The sequence below is a fragment of the Hyla sarda genome, chromosome 1 (assembly GCF_029499605.1).
Source record: "Hyla sarda isolate aHylSar1 chromosome 1, aHylSar1.hap1, whole genome shotgun sequence".
NCBI classification, from domain to species: domain Eukaryota; kingdom Metazoa; phylum Chordata; class Amphibia; order Anura; family Hylidae; genus Hyla; species Hyla sarda.
In genome coordinates, this window is record NC_079189.1 from 332,306,264 (window position 1) to 332,329,981 (window position 23,718).

The following is a 23,718-nucleotide window of genomic DNA, read 5'->3' on the forward strand; positions in this document are numbered from 1 at the left end:
GGGGCAGAGAAACAACAAAGAGATAGATCAGCTCACCAAAGTCCATATGTGTCAAGCATCATGCAATAGTCCCGGAGCACGGACTAAGAGCAACTGCTCGAAACGCGTCGGCGTTTCACCCTCCTTTTGTTTTTAAGTGACATGTCACTTGCCACCTAGTGGCGATTTCCATGTTTTAATAGTTGCCATTAAAGGTTAAGTTTTATTGGATACTTCTACCCAGGAGCTGGACCCTTTCCACTATTCTTTCTTCAGTGATCTATGGGGTTATTCTCACTTCATATTTTCTGAGCAGAAGTCTGCCAATGATTTCAGTGGGATTTTACTGCACCATTCATTCTACAGAATTTCCACAACAAACGTTTCATCTAAGAAATCCAGATCTCTCCAAAAGAATGAACATGTTCATTTGCTCTTCAGATTGTGCTTGGAAATGCTTTGCCGCCTATGGAGATAGTGCTTTTCCGACCTTTCCTAGACCCGGCTTTTAACAAAAACCCGAACCCTCACAAATGGGTGAAGTTAAGGGTTAAATTAACTATCCTGTATTTTCAGTGGACATATAAGTAACATGTGACCAAGTATTATCGAAATGTCTCCAGCCGTTTGGAAGTTATGCAGTAACATATATTTCCCATAGACTTGTACGGGACTTTAAACAAAAACCCCGCCCCTGGCAAATGGGAGTGAGTAAGGGTTAAATCACCTATCCTATGTTTGTTGTTAACATATAAGTAACGTGTGCCAAGTTTCATGTTAATATCTTTAGCGGTTTGGACGTGATGCTGGAACATCCTCTATCCCGTCCTCCTATCCCTTCCTCCTATCCCGTCCTCCTATCCCCACTGCCTATCCCCACCGCCTGTCCCCACCGCCTGTCCCCACCGCCTGTCCCCACCGCCTGTCCCCACCGCCTGTCCCCACCGCCTGTCCCCACCGCCTGTCCCCACCGCCTGTCCCCACCGCCTGTCCCCACCGCCTGTCCCCACCGCCTGTCCCCACCGCCTGTCCCCACCGCCTGTCCCCACCGCCTGTCCCCACCGCCTGTCCCCACCGCCTGTCCCCACCGCCTGTCCCCACCGCCTGTCCCCACCGCCTGTCCCCACCGCCTGTCCCCACCGCCTGTCCCCACCGCCTGTCCCCACCGCCTGTCCCCACCGCCTGTCCCCACCGCCTGTCCCCACCGCCCTTTCCCCACCGCCCTTTCCCCACCGCCCTTTCCCCACCGCCCTTTCCCCACCGCCCTTTCCCCACCGCCCTTTCCCCACCGCCCTTTCCCCACCGCCCTTTCCCCACCGCCCTTTCCCCACCGCCCTTTCCCCGACCTCCTTTCCCCGACCTCTTATCCCCCACCTCTTATCCCCCACCTCTTATCCCCCACCTCTTATCCCCCACCTCCTATCCCCCACCTCCTATCCCCCACCTCCTATCCCGACCTCCTATCCCGACCTCCTATCCCGTCCTCCTATCCCAAACTGTAAGATGTGTACCAGGTATTGAAATATCTCCAGCCGTACGGAAGTTATGTGGGAACATACATTTCCCATTGATTTGCATGGGACTTGAACAAAAACCCCGACCCTCACAAATGGGGGTAGTTAAGGGTTAAATTAACTATCCTATATTTCAAGTTGACATATAAATAATATGTGACCAAGTATTATCGAAATATCTCCAGCCGTACGGAAGTTATGCAGTAACATATATTTCCCATAGACTTGTATGGGACTTTAAACAAAAACCCCGCCCCTGGCAAATGGTGGTGAGTAAGGGTTAAATCACCTATCCTATGTTTGTTGTTGAGATATAAGTAACATGTGTGCCAAGTTTCATGTTAATATCTTTAGCCGTTTGGACGTGATGCTAGAACACACACACACACACACACATTGAGTTTTATATATATATATATATATATATATATATATATATATATATATATATATATATATATATATATAGATAGATAGATTTCACTACATTCAGGCCAATAAACGGAATGAGGCCACTGTCAGTATACTGTTTGATTTGGTGACATATCTTTTTGACGGGTTGATGACCTATCCCACTGATGGACTAAGTAAATAAAGTGTGAGCCCAGCCAATCTGTTTTACTACTTGATTCAATTTATCAAACTTCTTTTATTTGATGAACATATCGTGATCTCTGCCGTGAAATGTTTACTGTTTGAAATGTGTTAAACACTTTTCATTGCTCATTACAGTATTTGTAATTCTATATTCATTCCTTTTATTGTATTAATATTCAATACTGTTCCCCAAGGTTCAGGAGAATGTACAACTACGAAAAGCGCATGAGCATCGTAAGCAGAGGTTATTGACATTGCAGGCTGCTTACAGGACACTTAAAGAACAAATGGAAGAGATAGAAGATGGAGGAGCCAGGTGAGTTGTTAGGGTCTTTTCATGTTGCGTATTTGTAGATACCTTCGCTGTATAGCTATGAAGGATACTACTTAGTGGCATACACCATATACAGACTTCTTAATAAAATAAAGTATACTGTGTGGAATACAGTTCTTTATTGGATCCAGCAGAAAAACAAAAAACACCCAATCTGAGAAACAAAAATATGCTTGTTATGGCCTTCGTCAAGTGATTGGAATCTATGAATATATTTGCATATATTTTAGGTTTAATCTAAATTTTTTGTAAAGAAAATGTAATAAATCAAGTATATTCATATATAACTAAGTCACATTGTCTGACGGTACTCCTTAGGTATCACATTCTTAAATGGTATCTGTCACTACATAAACTTTCCTAAACTAAATCATGTTATGTTCCCTAACTACACCTAACACTCCCCTGCCCTTAAAAAAAAAGGCTTTAAAAAAAGGTCTGTTTTATACCTTTTCTTCAGTGAGCTGCCGGCAGGAGGATGTGGGAGTGCCCCAGCAGGCGCTACATCACTGAAGCCTGCTGGGGGGGGGGGGGGCGCTTCTGCCCTCAGTTCCACGGTGGTACACGGAGTCTGGAGCAGGGGGGTAGCTGCGGAGAAGCTGCAGGCCGGCATGGAGATGGTGAGAACAACTCCCCCTGTCACTTGTCTTCATCCGGCCATGTCCACAGCTGCTGCGGGCACAGTGCTCGCTCCCGCCGGTCTGATTGACAGGCAAGGAGCAGCGCTGTGCTGGTCACGTGTCCCGGCTGCAGTCAGATTTTAGAACTCATGCCAGACCAGCAGCATGAGTCTGAAATCTAGCGGCTGGGACATGTAGGGAGACCCCTAGTGGTGGGGTTTCGCAAGTTAAAATAAACATAAAAATAAAAATGTTTTCTTTGACTCTCTTCATTGGGGGACACCGAACTGATGGGTAAATGCTCTTGCCACTAGGAGGCGCTGACACTAGGGAAAAAAAAGTTGGCTCCTCCTTGGCAGAATATACCCGCCCACCTGCAGTGAGGTAATCAGTTTTAGCCAGTGTCAGCAAGGAGGCAAGACACAGGTCTGGGTGCTCCCCAGACCTGGTCTTTTTTTTTTATTATTTTCTAGTAAGGGCTGTTTAGTTAGATTCTTCCTTTTATTTCCTCTTTTTCAGGTGGGGGTTCAAGAACACAGCGTTCACTGTTCCCCCATTTGCGGCTAAGGGGCACAGACATCGTGGATGTACTGTTAACCACTTCCCGCCAACGGCCAGCGCCTGGGGTTGCACCTCATGTGTCAGGGTCCCCCTCTTTTCTTTGCTCGTCCTGTCTGTCTCAGCATGACGTGATGCAGGTGACTAAAAAGCTGGCTGAAGACGTCTTGATGTATGTGAAGACAGGTGAGTATTTATAGAGTCTGAGTGAGGTGAGTATACATTCCCCCCCCCCCCTCCTCCTCCCTCTCCCCTGGTGGTACGAGCAGTTGTATTATGCCCCTATTTCTGGGGCTGTTTTGGGGAGTCTGGACAGTGAGGGGTTAACCCTCGCTATTTTATTCATTCAGCCTCGGCCGCATCTATTGGGCATAGGGGGGTTACCAGAGCAGATGGTATTTTTTATCAGGGGATCCTTTAACTTACGGCTGTCCCGACGGCTGGAGCCGTCACCTATGCGCCGGGTCTGCTGTGCGGTCCCGGCAGGGGTGTGCTCCGAGGCACTCAGCCGGCTTGAGTTCGGGGGAACCATGGTGACACATAGCTCTGCCCTTCTTCTTTTTCTGATTCCTGCGCCACATAGCTCCACCCTTCTTCCCCTTATTCCCACGCGAGCCAGGAGGTTAGACAGCTCCTCCCCTCCCGGGGATCGGAAGCGACATGACCATGGTCCCTATGCCACATAGCCAGATCGTGTCTGCATGTTTTTCTAATCCACCTGGTCACCTTCCTCTTTACTGTCGATGCCGTGGCTGTAGTCCCCTGTTTCTTTCCAGGTGCAGTTCCGCAGAGTGTGTATCCGTGGGTTCTTGCTCCCCTTTCTACCTGTAAGTCAGTGTGTGTCTGCAGGTTCCTGCTCCACATACCTTCTTCATTGAATGTCTGCGGTTTCTCTGTGTGTGCAGTCTTGGTACCCCACTACTATTGTGAGGTCCCTATGTCTGTGTCCCTACATATGCTAGGGTCGCTCTGTAGGTGTGGAGCCCACCTTTCCTTCTGTTCGGTGGGATAAACCTCTGGGTTTCCTGTGATTTTGCTTCCGCGGTCCTGTGGCCATTGAACACTTCTGTTCTGGCATGGGGGCGACAGTTAATTCAACCTCTCCCTATGCCTACAGGTCCTGCCTTAGGCAAATACTTTATTGCCTTCTTCACCATCTGGTTGGTTCTCAACACGTTTGGTATTTTTTGCCCAGCTCCGGTATACAGGCTTCCGATCCCTTTAGGGACTCTTGGTGGCCCCTCCAGACGGCGATGGGCTGCCACTGAGGTCTGGGGGCTCCGCACGCCCAGCACTTGTCCCATGGCTTTGGGGCAGCATTTCCCTGTTGCTGCTGTGCCTGGCGCACTTGCCAATCCCTTCCATAGGGGGTGTGGGGATCGGGTTGCTTGGCATGGGTCGCTACTGGTGTTTTCTTTCACACAATTGACCCCCCTTGTTTTCTTGTTTTTCCCTCCTCTAGAGGGATTATGCTGTTTAGTTTTTTCTGCCGCCAAGCTGATGCCGTCTCGCTTCTCCCCCTATATAGGTGGGTTATGGTGGGGCCCTTGTCTTTTGCCGAGAGCATTCAGCAGAGCTTTTTTACTGTCTAGGCTCTCTTCTACTTTTTTGGGTTAGCTACTGCTGCTCACGCAGCCTTGACTCTCTCCTCTGTTGGAGGAATTTGTGCAATCTCCATGGAAGGGTTTGTTCTTCTTTCCCTTTTGTCTGTGTCAGTGGTACCGCACTGACAACCAAGTCTTCTGGCATACTCCTTCCTGCGCCCAAATCCTAGGAGTCCCAGCTGGGTTCTCCTTGTTCCCTCCTCCGTTCCCGTTCTGCGGGATGTTTTTGTTCGAAGTGCTCTGGTCCGCTCAGACCACTGAGGTCTATGACTTGTTGGTCCTTGGCTTAGGCTCTGTCCTAGGATGCTGTGGCGTGCCTTCTTTTCAGGCAGCTTTCAGTTGGACCTTGGTGCTGTTTCCGATCTTGGGCATGTTTTTTGATTCAGCCCAGACTCCACCTGCCCATCAGGCGGGGGCGGTTTTGTTCTTTACTGCGCTCCTTCTCTTCTTCATGTTTTTACATGGAAGTTGTCGTCCGCAGAGTTTTCACGGACGTCTGTTTTCCTTACTCTTCGGGGGGTTTCGTCTTCCAGGTGACCCTGTCTTATCCAATTTCTTGTCCTGGTCTCCCCAGAGGTCTGCCTTTTCCTTGGCGCCCTAGTCCATCTTCCTGGATGGGCATTCTTCCGGGAGCCCAACTTCTGGCCTTAGTTTTTCTCGGACCTGGGTGCTCATCCGCAGGCTTCGTGGACACGTGAGTTCAGTCTTTGGACTGATTCCTTTTCTCTGGTGGTCGTTTTTTTCCACCCTAGGGGACTTCTTTGGTACGTCCCATCAGTTAGGTGTCCCCCAATGAAGAACGACCGAGAAAATTAGATTTTTGTACTCGCCCTAAAATCTCTTTCTTGAAGCTCTCGTTAGGGGAGACCGCACCCACCCATTTCTTCATCTTTTCTCTGGAATATTTTTTCCGGTTCTTGCATTGTCTCTCCGGGTTTCCTTTCTAGGGTCCTTCGGACGTATTTCTTGTTTGCTTCTCCTACTGCTTTGTGACAAAACTGATTACCTCACTGCAGGTGGGTGAGTATATCCTGCCAGGGAGAAGCCGACTTTTTTCCCCTAGTGTCAGCACCTCCTAGTGGCAAGAGCATATACCCATCAGTTAGGTGTCCCCCAATGAGAGCTTCGAGAAAGAGATTTTACGGTGAGTACAAAAATCTCCTAATAGAAATAGGTTTCTTAACATATAAAAACTTATTTTTTTATGAGAAGTACCCTTTAAATAATATATTACGAATGCAAAAAAATCTTTATATAATAGAAAAACAAAACAAAACAAAAAAATATAAATTAACATAAAAAAGAGAAAAAAAAAGGGCGAAACCTTTGAAACCCACCGCTTCAGCCGATCATCTCCCACTGAGACCCTTTCATTGCATCTGCCTGAACTTTATTGTGTTCATAAACCTTAACCCTCCACTCCAAAACTTCCAGTATGCATCTGTGGTTCCATGTGCCTCTGCTAACATTTCCACTGCCCGCCTAATAAACTGTAAATCTTCAAACCAATCTAGAAATCTACCAATCTATGAAGCCCTTGAATAGATGGATCTTCACGCACACCCACCAAACATGCACCATGGTTCCTTCCAGAAAGGAGCTGGTTACACTTCCAGCATCTATCTGTTTGTGTTGGATCCATCATGTGGACATTAACAGGGCACATATACTACTGAGATATAATTTTGTAGTTTTTTTTTCTTCCTTGATGCAGAAGGCTGTTGACATGTGATATGAAAATTGCATGTCAGAATAAAATCAATATGAGATTAAATAAAAATATATAAAAAATTGTGTGTGTATATATTTCTATATCTATAGATAGATAGTGGAGACAGGGGAAGGAGTCCTAATACAAGTAGCACATATAGAAAATGTATACCGTACATACTCGAGTATAAGCCTACCTGAATATAAGCCGAGGCCCCTAATTTTACCCCAAAAACCCAGGAAAAGTTATTGACTCGACTATAAGCCTAGGATGGGAAATACATCACCCCCCCCCCCCCCATGTAGTCATCCAGACCTCCGTCATCCTCCAGACCCCCGTCATCATCCCCCCCCCCCTTCATCATCACCGCCTGTCAATCCCTTAATCAGTGGTCTTCAACCTGCGGACCTCCAGATGTTGCAAAACTACACCTCCCAGCATGCCCGGACAGCCATCGGCTGTCCAGGCATGCTGGGTTTTGTAGTTTTGAAACCTCTGGAGGTCCGCAGGTTGAAGACCTTCGTCATCATCCCCCCCCCCCCCCCCTTTATCATCACCGCCTGTCAATCCCTCCATCAGTGGTCTTCAACCTGCGGACCTCCAGATGTTGCAAAACTACACCTCCCAGCTAGCCCGGACAGCCATCGGCTGTCCAGGCATGCTGGGTTTTGTAGTTTTGAGACCCCTGGAGGTCCGCAGGTTGAAGACCACTTCAGCCTTCGTGATCATCCAGCCCCCCCCCCCTTTTTGTTTTGCACTCCCCTCCCCTCGGCGGGAAGTTAGGGTGAGCTTGTCCGGGCCATTTATGCTGCATTGACCGTCTGGTGGGGATGGTTAGTCGTTGTGGGCTGTTCATTTTCACCGGGGAGGGGCTCTTCTCTGCGCTTTGGGCCCGAACTAGTGACGTTGCCTTGATGACGACGCACAGGGACGTTGCGCATGAATGTCCCTGTGCGTCGCCGTCAAGGCAACATCACTACTCCAGGGCCGGGCCCGAAGCGCGGAGAAGAGGCCCCCCCGGTGAAAATGGACAGCCCACAAAGACTAATCCTCCCCACCGGACGGTCCCTGCAGCAGAGATGGCCCAGACCAGCTCACCCTAACTTCCCACCGAGGGGGGGGTGAGTACAAAAAAGGAGGGGGGGGGGGATGGATGATGACGAAGGTCGCTGTGGTCTTCAACCTGCAGACCTCCAGAGGTTTCAAAACTACAACACCCAGCATGCTGGGAGTTGTAGTTTTGCAACATCTGGAGGTCCGCAGGTTGAAGACCACTGATGAAGGGATTGACAGGCGGAGAGTTCACTCGAGTATAAGCCGAGGGGGGTGTTTTCAGCACGAAAAATCATGCTGAAAAACTCGCCTTATACTCGAGTATATACGGTATAAAAACCAAAAAGAGTGCAAAGGTGACAAAAGAAAACACAACAGTAACAATGGTACCTAAAAATGTGTGCCAATAACCAAAAACTATAAAGTGCACTAGTGCCAAAGCATATATTTGTATGGATCAAAGTGAAAGTGGCAGTGCAAAAATGTGAATAGCAACAGCGCCAGCAGATACATACAAAGTACACGACGCATTTTGCCAGGGGCTTTATCTAGGAGTCATGTGATTTGAAAATGTGTAAACTTTCTGTACTTCCTGATTGGTAATCCTTATGCCAGATCCCTTTCCCATTGAGAAAAAAGAAGAGTCCATTATTTAATTCCAAGAGTGTGCTGTATAATTTAGAAAGTGCCATTGTTCTGATTCCAGCAGAGAAAAAAGATTGTCAAAGACTGTTAGCACAGTTATAGAAGAGTGTCGTGTGGAAATCGATTTTACAAAAGATTTTGGCTGAGTATATTCTAACCATGAATGTTTGCTATCTGGGTAGTTCATAACGAACCTTGGTCCTCCACCCACACATCCTTAGGCGCATCTTGCTTTTCATATCCCAACCCAGGAACCTATGAGCTGACAGTGGAAAGACTGGATTTCCCATAATAGCTGTTATATATCCAGGCCGAGAAGAGTTTGTATTTACTAACCCATTTGTCCAAAACTCTTACAATTTGTAAGACCAGAAATGACCAACCTACCACCTTCTGTCTATCTGCAGTCATCATCCACGGGACCAGTCCCAAATCAATAGGAGATGCTGAGGCCTCTACGTTCACCCAAACTTTTATAGAGTTTCTGTGTCTCCAATCTAATATACATTCAAATTGGCACTCTCATTAAAACAAATGTTTGCTATTGCACTCCTTATGGTAAATAAAAAATATTTCTAATGTACTTTGTTTTAAAAAAAAAATATGAAGTTTTCTATGTTTTATTTGTGCTTAAAAAAGCTCAAGAGCACATTTCCCCCCATCTCATTCACAGACTTTGGACCAAGGCCCAAACTCAGGAAGTGCAGCCTGGAGTGCTGAGGGGGGGATGGGGGGGGGGTCCAACCAACAGCATATGGCAGTTAAGTGTGAGAGGAGCTATGATTGGATGAGGCTGGACACACACCCCCTCAGCACTCCAGGCTGTGTTTTAAAACAAAGTATATTAGAAATAGTTTTTATTTACCATAAAGAGTGCAATAGCAAAAATTAGTTTTAATGAGTTACCCTTTTAAGTACCGTCCCTTCATGATATAACCGGAGGTCTTGCAGTCCCACTTCACCATGCGTTTTTGTCATAGTACTGCCACTCAACCTTTATTTACCTCCCTTCTATATGTACTGAGCGAGAGCCCATTGTATTAACTTAAATGGGCACTGTCAGATACAAAACTTTTGATATGTTGTAAAGCATTGCAAAACAATATGTTTTGCAATTGCTTTCATCAGAAAATGTTGAGGATTTCATGATGAAAAAGTCAGTCAAAAAACGGGCCACTAGGGGTCTCCCTCCCTTCTTGGACACATACCATGTTCAGCCGTGTCCAACGGTCATCGCCTACATCATGGACCCAGGTTTGATGGACAGCAGGTGCTGCTGTGCTCGCTGCCAGCCCTCACTCTGCCTGTGTGAGTGCGTGGCCACCGGGAGCGCGGACAGAATGAGTAAACTGCACTGCCTGCGATGCCACACTTGAGTGCCACATCGGAGCCGACGTCAGAGCACTCCTAGCAAAGTAATCAGCTGGTGCAGCTCCTGAGATCGCCGCCGCATCAGTTCTCTCTCTGCCGCTCATTTAGCCGCTGGCCGCCGCTCACATCTCTCCCTCCCATATCCGTCGGCTGCCGCTCACATCTCACCCTCCCATAGCTGCCCGCCCCACCACTCACATGTCCACCCGCTGCCGCTCACATCTCTGCCCATCCGCCGCTCACATCTCCCCTAGGGTTAGCAGTACTACAACTCCCAGCATGCCCTGACACTGTGGACATGCTGGGAATTGTAGTTTTGCTAATGCTAGGGGAGATGTAACCATCTGCCTGCTCACATCTCTCCTAGCATTAGCTAAACTACAACTCCCAGCATGCCCTGACATTGAGGACATGCTGAGAGTTATTTTGCTAATGCTAGGGAAGATGTGAGCAGACAGCATACTGAGGGAGGGGGGCGGAGACCTGCACAGTGAGGCCACACCCCTCCCTTGGAAGTGTAATACATTTTTTGTTAAATAAAGGGTTTAAACACATAAAAATTAGATGACATGGTCAGTATTAGGTATGGAGTAATATATAAAAAAAAAAATATTATATTTTGGATCTGATAGGTTCGCTTTAAAATAAGTCCTTGGAATACAGATTGTAATAGTTTGAAACACAGGTAGAAATTGTGGTAATATATCTATCTTAACAACATTTATTTGTCCAAACCAAGACAAGGATTTATGTTGATAAGGGAAATGAGTGTATTGCCCAATGCAGACGGTGTGAAAGGATCTCTGTGTGGTTCACTTTTTGGCTTGAATTATATATCTGAAAGCTAGGTAACCTAGCAAAATGGTTGTGAACTTCTGCTGTTTAAAGGAGTTATCTGCAAGGAGGGTTTTTGTTTTATTTTTTCAAAACTATGGCCATTGTGTATTATATTAAAAAATAAAATAAAAAAATAACCATTATAATACTGTAATACCTTTATTTACCTCCAGCGCTCCCGCTATGCCTCTGTTCTCCTGCTCCAATCCTCTGATGCGATCACCTTCCTGAGTTGCAACGTGACCTGTTGGGCCCGGGAAGCACTCGAACCAGTGTGTCTTACTGCCACTGAGTGAATTGCTGGCTGCAGTGAAGTCCTGCCTCGACCAAAGATTAACTGAGTGTCAATATGACACATTGGTCAGGGTGCTTCCCGGCGACAACAGTCATGCTGCAGCTCAGGATGCCAATTGAATCAGGGGACCAGAGCAAGACACCCTTGGTATCGCAGGAGTACTGGAGGTAAGTAAAGGTTTATTATTTGTCATAACACACAACATGCATAGTTTTCTGTGGTTTATTTTCACCGAAAATCCACTGTAAGGGTATGTTCAGCCATGCATATTTTTTTTTGCTGCAGCAGATTTTACTACCCATTAACTTTGGGTGTGGATTTGACTGTGGATTTTGAAAAAGTGAGGGAATAAAAGGCAATGGCTTTAAACACTGCACCAGATTCACAGATAATCTCCAGTAAAATGCAGTCCTAAATTACTTGCACAGTTTGGTTCTTTGAACAAATAACTTTTCATTTTAGTGCTTCTGCTGCTTTTACTTTTACAATATAGGCAAGACACAGCATGTTTATTGCCATATGTGACATATTTGTTTGTCAGTTGAGACAGTTTCTACCTTTAAGAAATTCCAGTGTCTTATGTGGACATTTGGCCTAATCAGTTTTGACTTTTAATTTCATTAACTGTACAGAAAGAAGTCTCGTAAGAATCGGCCTACCCGTGCAGATCCTTCTCAGCTTAGACAAGAAGACTCGGATGCAGTTTGGAATGAACTTGCCCACTTTAAGAGGGAAAGTAAAAAGCTACTGGTTGAAAAGTAGGTGCTGCTTCTTTATCTTACCTAACATTTGCATAGGTTTGCAAAATATTGTGTTTTAACAATCTCTTATGTATTTGGGTGTGCTCCCACAGTGATGCAGTGTTTGAAACCAAAGCCAGAAACAGATTTAAAGGGGTTCTCCGGGGCTTAGACATCTTATCCCCTATCCAAAGGATAGGGGATAAGATGCCTGATCGCGGGAGTCCCGCCGCTTGGCACCCCAGTGATCTTGCACGCGGCAGACCATTTATAATCAGGCACCCACTTATGCATTTCTACCGTTCATGTTCTAATTCTGGCTTTAAAAACTACACGAAAAGCTTTGATTGTAAGAATAAAGCTGCGTTCACATGGTGGAATGTCCGCATGCAAAACATGCCGGCGCTAGGATTGCTCGGAAATGCGCCGGTTTGGGGGTAGAGATGGGTTGCCAGGGAAGCCTGATGCGTTACCTGGTTATCTGCGTCTTGCCTGGCTCTCGAGCACAGATTACATGGATCAATGTAATGCAATAGCATAACATTGATCTATGTAAGCCATCTAATGATGGCTTATGATAGGCCCCTAGGGGGACCAAAAAATTTATAGTTTGGTTGGGGGGGGGGGATAAGATTTTAAAAATAAAAACAAAATCTCTCCCCTAATAAAAATTTTATTCACACCCCTTTTCCCATTTTTTAAATAAAACACTGTAAAAGAAAAAGAAAAAATACTCATATGTGGTATTGCCACGTGTGTAATTGTCAGAACTATTCAATTATTACATTTCTGATCCCACACAGTCAAAAATTGTCGATTTTTGGTTACATTACGTCCCAAAAAAGAATAAAAAAAAGAATAAAAAGTGATCAAAAAGTCAGAACTACACAAAAGTGGTACCGTTAAAAACTACAGCTCTAGGTGTAAAATAAACCCTAAAACAGCTTTGTAGGTGGAAAAATTAAAAGTTATAGTGGTGAGAACATTAACAAGGGTTTTCATTTTTTTTTTTCCAAGTTTTACATTTTCTTTTAACCGTAAAACGAAACAAAAATTATTCAAGTATGGTATCATTGGAATCGTACCGACCCATAGAATTAAGACAGCATGTCAAATTTACCATATTATGAACTCCAAAAAAAATGATTGCCCCACAAATTTGTGCAATTAAATATTTTTCTTTTTATTTTGCCCTACATATCATTTTTTCAGGCTTCGTAATATATATATATATATATATATATATATAACTCAATGTGTGTGTGTGTGTGTCTATGTACAGTATGTGTATGTATGTTCCAGCATCACTTCCAAACCACGCCTCCTTCAATTTTCAGCCTACAATCTCTTCATCCCAGTTCAGCCCCATTTGAGGACGGGATATAAGGTCGGGATATGAGGATAACCAGGATTGGGTAGGAAAAACCAGGCAACGCTGGGTACTCACACTTTGTAGTTATCATATAACTAGCTATCAGTGGAAAGTACAACCTGTCCCGCAAAAAATAAGCCCTAACACAACTTTGTCAGTGGAAAAATAATAGTTATGAGTCTTAGAAGGTGAGGAGGAAAAAAAAAAATGTGAGCTAGAAATCTAAATTTGCTGGGCCTTGAAGGGGTTAAATGGAAAAACACTGGGGCAGGTAACATGGGCATGGGAAAGGTCTGAGGAGTTTTATGGAATAGTAAATTTAACTGTAGTGTCAGGCAGCTGCTGCCAAGGCAAATAAAATCATGGGGTGCATCAATAGGGGCATAGATGCCCGCGACATGGAAATAATTCTACCACTGTACAAATCACTAGTCAGACCACACCACATAGAATACTGTGTACAGTACTGGGCACCAGTGTACAAGAAAGATATAGTGGAGCTGGAGAGGGTTCAAAGATGGGCAACCGGAGTAATACGGGGAATGGGAGAACTACAGTACCCAGAAAGATTATCAGAATTGGGGTTATTTAGTTTAGAAAAAAAAAGGCTTAGGGGAGACCTAATAACTATGTATAAATATATCAGGGGACAGTACAGAGATCTTTCCCATGATCTATTTATACCCAGGACTGTATCTATAACAAGGGGGCATCCTCTATTGCTAGTGGAAAGAAGGTTGATAAAAGAATTCAGTAAAAGAGTTCAAAAGAGGCCTGGACGTATTTCTGGACATTAATAACATTACAGGTTATGAATATTAGATTTATAGGAACAGAACATTAATCCAAGGATTTATGTCATGTTTGGACTCGGGAATTAATTTTTTTTTATGGTATGGGGCAATTGGCATCAGCCTCATAAGGTTTTTTTTTGTTTTTTTTATTTAATGGAAATCATCATAGCAGCTAGTTCTCAGCCACTGTAGGGAAAACTGCTCATACATGGAGAACACATTCATATGTACACACATACGCATCTTCTGGAAAGTTTTATGTATTTAGATACCAAAGCAAACATTGGCCCTCATTTACAAAGATTGGAGTGTCGGTTAGGTTTTTTTTTTCAGTGTACTCGTCTTTTTTTCCTTGTGATTTACTTCCCTTTCTTTCTGTCGCAGTTTTTTTTTATGTCGCACAAAATGTATTCTGTGCGACAGAAAAAAGTCTCTGCAAATTCTGACTACATTAGTGCTTGTACTACTACCCCCATCATGGAACAGGGTCTGTTCCATGTTGGGGGTAGTAGTACAGGGGCTGAGGGATTGATCGCACCGGGTCTCACTTCTGATTTCATTTTTAAATTCCCCACCAGAAGCCCTGAATGGCTGGGGCCGAGGAGCCAATCGGGGCTCCTGGCAGGGTTTTAATATAGAAGCACTGTGGTGGGCAAAGATGTTTAGAATCGCTGGGGGGGGGGGGGGGATATATATATCTGGCCCCTCCAGGGTTTCTATATTGATTTCCCCCTGCTGCGCTATATCAAACTTAGTGGCCGTTGCGCTTGAATAAATGTACTGCCCCCCCAGCGCTATTATATATCTATACTGACCCCCGCTGCACATATACTGACCCCCCGTTGCGCATATTTATATATATACTGCCTCCCCCAAGCTGCGCATATTAATCTTCATCTTTTCCCTCCCCTGGCTGCCAATGAATGAAAACTCTATTAGCGGGGGAGTGGAGGGCTGCTGCCCGCTCTCGCTGCTAAGAGTTTGTCATTCATAGCGGGCAGCAGCTGCATATCATGCTGTGGGGGTCAGACATATGGATCTATGTCTGACCCTCACAGCATACATACACAAATGCCGGCTCACTGCTATGAATGACAAGTAAGCTATTGGCAGCAGCAGCGCGAGCCTCCGCTCCCTGCACTGCTTTACTTGTCATTCATATCGGTGATCCGGCACCTGTATATATAGATGCTGTGTCTGACCCCTACCGTGCATCTATATATACACAGGTGCCGGCTCACCGCTATGAATGACAAGTAAGCTATTGGCAGCAGCAGTGCGAGCCTCCGCTCGCTGCATTGCTTTACTTGTCATTCATATCGGTGATCCTGCACCTGTAAATATAGATGCTGTGTCTGACCCCTACCGTGCATCTATATATACACAGGTGCCGGCTCACCGCTATGAATGACAAGTAAAGTGGGCGATTCTATACATCTTTGCCCACCACAGCGCTTCTATATAAAAACCATGCCAGGAGCCCTGATTGGCTCCTCTGCCCCGACCATTCAGGGCTTCTGGTGGGGAATTTAAAAATGAAAGTTTACTGTACATTGCAGGGGATCGGAACATGCCGCCCGCTCCCCTGCTTAATAACTTTTGATCGAATCGAGTCTCAGAAGTGAGACCCGGGGCGATCAATCCCTCAGCCCCTGTACTGCAACCCCCAACATGGAACAGACCCTGTTCCATACTGGGGGTAGCAGGATTCGCTCCATTTTGAGTAATTTCCTGTGAGTTTTCTTCACACTCGGAGGGTTTTTTCTCTTTTTGTCGGGAAAAACGCCCCTTTTGTACGTTTTGTTTTTTCACTCTGAGTGATTTTGATTTTGTTGGGTTGTGCGCCAGATTCTGGCGCAAATTCTGGCACAGACACAATTCTGGTGCAAAACCCGACAAAAAGTGTCGGGATCCTGTTAGTAAATGAGGGCCATTGACTTGTTTGTTGTCTATAAATTATAGTTATGGATAATGTGAAAATAAGTTTTTAAATATGTTAGTGGTTGTGGAAATAAGTAACCCTGCATATGCATCTGAGGATTTATAAAGCATCATTTCAAAGGATGGTTGGACACAGAACTAGTATTAAGAAGGAAAACTGTTCAAAATATGTTGACTGTTTCAGCTTTAATGTACTTTATTGAGATGGTAGAAAATTTTGCTGGAATTTGTGTGTAGTATACTGTATGCGGTTACTTGTGAAATTGCCACATAATGATGAAATACTATAGTATTCTTCGTTGCCTTTTTCATAGTTGAAGAGATTGCAGCTCAATAATAGTAGAAGCCCACATTTTCCACATGCCTCTATATAGTGGTTCCCTGTTGCACCATATTACAGAAGCATGAGGTTTGTGGCTACTGTGCCACTGCTCCTTACAACTAATTAAGTCAGAATTATACATCATATGGCTGCAGCTGACTGAATATATTGAATCGGTGCAGAAATATGGCTTCTGAATTCTGTTGACTGCAATGTGAAACCCCTAAAGATGTGCTTCAGACTACCCTATGTGTTTAGGCTAATGTCGGCACAACTCGCTGCCATGGTCAAATTGCATTTAATTTCAGCTTGATCCAAGTGTCATTGGTGGAACTGTAAGAATGAAATGAATGAATCGGGAACCTTGGCGATTCCTTCTAATATAAACAAGTGAACTCATTGGACTGGACAGGCTTTCTAGTGGCTGCCTAAAAAAGGGGAGTAGGCGTATGCAAGCAGGCGCTGTGTTGATAAATAAGAGTAAATGGGCTGGCTAAACCAGGGCTCTTGTACTGGGTAACGTCCCCAAGGCTCTTGAGCCTTATTTATACGTTATCAACAAGGTTTGTATCATGGTTCTGAAAATGACTATGGAAATTAAAAAGGTATGCCCAGAATCTAGATGAGAAGCCCTTTCTAAGCATAAGCTTATTTTTTTTTACCCCCATTTAACTGCTGAAACATCTGCTTTAAGAATCAATGATCATGTCTAGACTATTAAGGTGTTAATATTATTGATTTAGCAGAGCAACCTTGTTTTTTCATTGCAAGGCACTGACCAACAGTATGACATGTATTAGGTTTTATTTGAACATTTTGTTTTCTGCTCTCAATGCTATGTATGTTTGCACACACATCTCAGTGTGGAGCGCTTACTTGGTTCAACAGGTTATCTGTCAGCGAAGCGCAAAAAAGGGGCACTTTTTTAGTTTGCTTCCACCATTTTTAAGCAAGGTATATTTAATGTGATCATCTGACCATTTATAATAAAGTTTAATACCCCCCCCCCCCTTTTAAACCTTTGTTTTGTTTTTTCTCTCAAATCAGTGACACATATGTCAAATCAGTAGCCAAAATAATACTGTACTATTGAGGGATTGTGTTAATTAATGTGGCTCTCATCTGTTGGAGGTGTCGCTCTTCATTAGTCTGTATTTTACACACTGCCTTGCTTCATTTCGGGAAGGAGGTGGTGAGGGGATAACCTAGGCAGCCATGCTCGTTTGATCTCCCGGATACATACGCAATGCAGAATGCCTCTGCTCTCTTGGTTCCCTGCCCTGTCCTGCTAATCCCAGCTGAGCTCATTATGATGTTGCCTCGCTGCTACTCTCAGAGCCAGATCTGTCCAAGCTAATTACTGCTACCAGCAGAGCTGCCTGTTAAGGGTCTGGCGTGGGTCTGCTAACATGGTCCATGCTAGTGACCTGCAAAAAGCACGAGGGAGTTTGCTTTTTTTCTTGCTGCGCACCACCTGTCCTTTGGGCTTAGCACTTATCCCCATCACACAGATATTGTAGCTGCAGTTAGAGGAAAAGTTGGAAGAACTCTTGTGAAAATATGACACTTACTGCTTTGATATTCCTTAAATTGGACAGTTGTAAGCGCATTCAGGAAACAGAAATAACTTTTTTTTTTTTTTTTTAGGGGTTTCTGTAGAACGCAGAATTTTCCCCTAGCTGTTGGTTTACTTGCATAACTTTATAATTGATACAGTTTATGATACAGTTTATGTGTGTGCGTGCATATATAATTTCTTTATTTACTTTTGACCAAACGGGCAATGAGTTAGATGTGACTTTTCAACCTTTTGCAAATTCATAAAAAAAAATTGAGCGCTTTTAGTTACCGAACAAGATTTTTTACCACCAGATTTACTATTTACATCATAATATTATTGGCCCACTATTGTTTTAAGATATATATATAATTTATTACAGGAAATATTTACAGGAACTTTTATTTTTTAATCCTAGTTCTTTTGCAAACACCCCTGTCACACTCTCAGGGGTCATGAAAGCTAAGATACCGGTAGTTATTTGTTTGGATTCTCATTTTTTTTTTTTTCTTGACTAATAAAATTGTGATTGTATGTTATGTAACTGTATGTATTTGTGTATGTAATCTGTGTGTAAATGTGAGACCCATTATTTCATTTAAAGAAAATAAGAACATTTGCTATTGTAATGTATTATGCCAGGGTTGCTAGGGTTTTATGCAGTCATATCTGAAGTAACGCTTTAATTTCTATTAAAGTTTTACATCTATGACCTCTAGTTATTTTTCTTTCTTTTTTTTTTCTGCATGGATTTTTTTTGTTCTATTACTTATGTACTGTATTTACAATATTGTGATTTTGAATACAATACCATGTTACCTTGTATCACCAGTATTCATGTCACGTGTATTATATTTTTGTTTCCTTCATAATCTTATCAATCTTTAGGTGCTTCTGAGCTGCACATTCATGCACAGAGCATGGTAGATGGTTTTCAAGCATCCAGTAGGCTTTCAATTAACATGTACATAGCCCTGATGTTTCAAAACATACATTTTTAATTCTAACATTCTACGCTGTCAGTTATGATATTGCAGTAATAGTTTCCTAAGCAGTGAACAGAATGTATGTACAGTATACACTTGTATCGATCTGGTAGAAGGAATGATTGATAACTTGACAAACAGGGCTCTGTGCAGTGACGCTCTATAACATGCTCCCGTCTCACAATTCAGGATGATTGACAAGCTAGGAGCCTGCACAGAGCCCTGCTTGTCCTGCCCTCACTTCCTGTATTTGGTCTCCTCATAGAGACACACAGGCAATATCTGCAGAGACAGCATTTTTTCACCCAAAAACACATATTATTTTTTAAATCAATGTATATTACAAATATACATATAATAGTATTATCTACATTATTTCAAAAGTTTTTATTAACGTCAGGTACACATAAGTGAAATTGGATTTAAAGTCAACTAACCATAGACAATTAACATATAACCTGGAGTTTGGTGTTAAACTGAGTTAACTTTGCCTGCTAAGATTAAATTAATCTAAGGACTATATGACAGGTTTTCCTTTTAGAAAAATCTATTACGGAATATGTGGACAGAAATGAATTGCATACTTTTGGATATTTCCTACAACTTTGTTTTCTTTGACAAAGATACTGGCCCTGATTTACTATTGTAAACCAGACATGTTTTGTCGGGATGTATGCCAGATTCTCGTGCATATCGGCGCAAAGAGGCGCACCCCTTTAAACCCATTGGCCTAGATTTATCAATCTTCCTTAAATCAAAACTGTCTGGTTTTACCCAAACCAACCAATAACAGCCAGTTTCTGAAGGTTTAATAAGTTGAATTTTTATTATATTTTTTTCCAGTAAAGATTACAAAGGGCCCCAATGATCAGACCCCTGTGATCATACACTTATTCCCTATGGCTAGTGAATACTTGTTTGTGGCTGGAAAACCCCTATATTATTATAGTAAGATATATATGGATCAATCTGCAAGAACATATGTTAAAATGTTGAAACCTCAGTATTAATATGTTCATGGAAAACGTGATTATATAACCCCCCCCCCCCCCCCCCTCTTCATATATGCTGGTTCAGTTTTATGATTTCAACAGTGAACACTTACAAAGCAAAGGAGAGGTGCATGCTGCCAAATATGTATACTTGTTGTCAGCTAACAGGCCTTGCACATCTTGCATCTCTATGCTACTGTTTGTGTACTAAGTCATTTGAAAGATGGACCTTCACTACAATAAACCTTAAAGGGGTACTCCGGTGGTAAATTTTTTTGACTATGACATCTCTTTTGTAAGTTTAGTTTTATTGCAATATACATGTGTTATATGTTTTGGCAGCATGTATGTGTTTTTCTTACCTGATTGTTGGGCAGGAAGTTCTGTAGTTCAGAGGGTTTTCTTTTACTTTTGTCCACTGTTCTGAGTCTGTTGTGGACAAGATGTCACAGCTTTTTTTTTTTTTTTTCTCTGTCTGCATGAGGAATAAGCCACGCCCCCTCATCTCATCCAGCTGAGTACACAGCTCCTCACCTCCCCTCCCCCCTGCTCTGTATTCTAAGGACGCAGGTCTGCACAGGAGAAGGACCTCACAGAGAAGATAAGTGTTATGTGACGGGGAGGATGAGAAGGTGCACGGGCTGGGGATATATAGACTGCAGGGGAATAAATCTCATACTGGGAATGATCTCTATAGGGGAGATTTATCATGTGCAGAGGAAAACTTGCTCAGTTGCCCATAGCAACCAATCAGATTGTTTCTTTCATTTTTCACAGGCCTTCATAAAACTGAAAGCAGCAAGCTGATTGGTTGCTATGGGCAACTGGGCAAGTTTTCCTCTGCACAGGTTTTGATAAATTAAACAAACAAATAGGGTAAGTCAAAAACGGAAAAACACGTTGACCACCGGAGTACCCCTTTAATCTTTAAATAAATCATAATTAACCTCCATGTAATTTTTTGATCCCACAAGCAGCTATAGCTTTATTGAAAAATCAGGGTAACTTTACATGGTAACTAATTTATTACTAACCTTTGTAGATACCAAATTATCTGTTTTGCAGTTAAAGGGGTATTCCGGGAATTTTTTATTTGACTATGCTACAGGGGCTGTAAAGTTAGTGTAATTCATAATATAGTGTCTGTACCTGTGTGTGACGGTTTTCTCACAATTCTTCACTGATTTCCCCCCCACTATTTATTTTTACCAGCATACAAATTGACCGTGGTCTCTGATTTTTCCCAGCTTGCAATGCGGCCGATACCTGACTCACTAGTCAGCTGATGACAGAGAGCCTGTCTGCTTCAGTGGGTGGAGGGATCAATCTGCAACTAATGCAACAGCTGTAGGCACCCTGATTGAAAACCACAGGTCTTTTGTTTCAATGGGTGGTCTGGCTGATGTGTGGGAGGGAGGAAATGGAATTATGGGATTTGTAGTAAAAAAAACATAAGGCAAACAGGAAATACAAGTTCACAAAAAGCTAGCCACAGTGTTATGGTAATCTCCCAACATAGCCATTTAGCCCCAAGACAAGCACAGATCCTTCCTAAGCATGTCCATTACTGTCTTCCAGGTACTTACTAAAATCACCTTATGGTGGATAACCCCTTTAAATTGTGTTTGTGTCAAAAAAAATTTTTTTATTTCACTTTTTTCATAATTTCATTGCAAGTCAGTCACACATACTGTATTTTGCAGCTGATTTTGCTAAACATTGATTTAATGGGTGGGAAAATAGGCAGCAACAAATATACGCAGTAAAATATGGCAAGTGTGACCCCACCGTAAGGGTATTCAGCTGGAATATTCCGCATGGACATTGAGATGCCCATGCGGAATGGGATTCTGCCACTGGGCACACAGCAGAATTTCACATCGGAAATCACGATTCTGGCGTCTACCAAAAGAATAGACTTGTCTCTTCTTTCTGCTGATTCAGCTCAGGAATGCATTGCTCTCTATGAGATAACACATTTCCGAACAGTCCTAGCGACCGCCTGATTCATCAAATGTGTGGAATTGCTGCTCATGTTTTCTGAGCGGACATTCCTTACACTTTCAGCTGTGTGAGCCTGGCCTAACTGTATGAAAGCAAAGTCTAAAACCACTAGAGGTATCCAACCTTCAGTCCTTTTTAATCCACTTTCAACCAAATAATTTTGAATCCACTTTCAACCAAATAAAGATATGGCACATGGCGGAATTTCCTCAACTCCGTAGAAATTCCGTTAAACAAAGCTTGCTTAACGGAATTGTGGAGTTCCACGGAGATTGCGTCAGCATTCTGTGTTATCCAAACACAGAAATTTGTTGAAATTCTGAATGGAACTTCGGAATCTCATTCAAATGAATTTGCAGTAAATTACGCCCTTAAGGACGCAGGGATTTTCAGTTTTTGCACTTTAGTTTTTTCCTCCTTACCTTTTAAAAATCATAACCCTTTCAATTTTCCACCTAAAAATCCATATTATGGCTTGTTTTTTGAGTCACCAATTCTACTTTGCAGTGACATAAGTCATTTTACCCAAAAATTCATGGCGAAAAGGAAAAAAAATCATTGTGCGACAAAATCGAAGAAAAAACGCAATTTTTTAACTTCTGGGGGCATCTGTTTCTACGCAGTGCATATTTTGGTAAAAATGACACCTTATCATTATTCTGTAGGTCCATATGGTTAAAATGGTTCCCTAGTTATATAGGTTTTATTTTGTCGTACTTCTGAAAAAAATCATAACTACATGTAGGAAAATGTATACGTTTAAAAATGTCATCTTCTGACCCCTATAACTTTTTTATTTTTCCACGTACAGGGCGGTATGAGGGCAAATTTTTTGCGCTGTGATCTGAAGTTTTTAACTGTTTTTGTTTTGATCAGATTTTTTGATCACTTTTTATAAATTTTTAATGGGATTAAAAGTGACCAAAAATACGCTTTTTTGGATTTTAGATTTTTTTTTATGTGTACGCCATTGACTGTGCGGTTTTATTAACGATATATTTTTATAGTACGGACATTTACGCACGCGGCGACACCACGTATGTTTATTTTTATTTACACTGTTTTATTTTTTTTTATGGGGAAAGGGGGGTGATTTATCCCCTTAAGGACCACAGGTTTTTCCGTTTTTGCACTTTCATTTTTTCTTTCTCACCTTTTAAAAATCATAACCACTTAAATTGTGCACCTAAAAATCCATATGATGGCTTATTTTTTGCGCCACCAATTCTACTTTGCAGGGACATCAGTCATTTTAACCAAAAATCTATGGCGAAACGGGAAAAAAAATCATTGTGCAACGAAATTGAAGAAAAAAATGCCATTTTGTAACTTTAGGGGCTTCCGTTTCTACGCAGTAAATTTTTTCGGTAAAAATGACACCTTCTCTTTATTCTGTAGGTCCATACGGTTAAAATGATACCCTACTTATATAGGTTTGATTTTGTCGTACGTCTGGAAAAAATCATAACTACATGCAGGAAAATGTATACGTTTAAAATTGTCATCTTCTGACCCCTATAACTTTTTTATTTTTCTGCATATGGGGCGGTACGAGGGCTAATCTTTTGTGATGTGATCTGAAGTTTTTATCGGTACCATTTTTTTTATTGATTGGACTTTTTGATTGCTTTTTATTCATTTTTTCATGATATAAAAAGTGACCAAAATACGCTATTTTGTACTTTGAAATTTTTTGGCGCGTACGCCATTGACAGTGCGGTTTAATTAATGATATATTTTTATAGTTCGGACATTTACGCACGCGGCGATACCACATATGTTTATTTTTTATTTATGTGGAATTTGGGAAAAGGGGGGTGATTTAAACTTTTAATAAGGAAGGGGTTAATGTGTGTGTTAAACTTTTTTTAACCTTTTTTTTTTTTTTTTT

General features: G+C 42.7%; 1 protein-coding gene across 5 annotated transcripts in view; it reads left to right on the forward strand.

The window, feature by feature from the left end:
- CNTLN (centlein) overlaps window positions 1–23,718 on the forward strand; it is a 419,445-nt gene that overhangs the window by 238,229 nt on the left and 157,498 nt on the right. For all 5 annotated transcript variants that reach the window (XM_056552149.1, XM_056552148.1, XM_056552151.1 and 2 more), the window contains 2 exons: window positions 2,285–2,406; window positions 11,751–11,876. In XM_056552149.1, coding sequence (XP_056408124.1) covers window positions 2,285–2,406; window positions 11,751–11,876 — 248 coding nt within the window. The remainder of the gene's footprint in view (window positions 1–2,284; window positions 2,407–11,750; window positions 11,877–23,718) is intronic.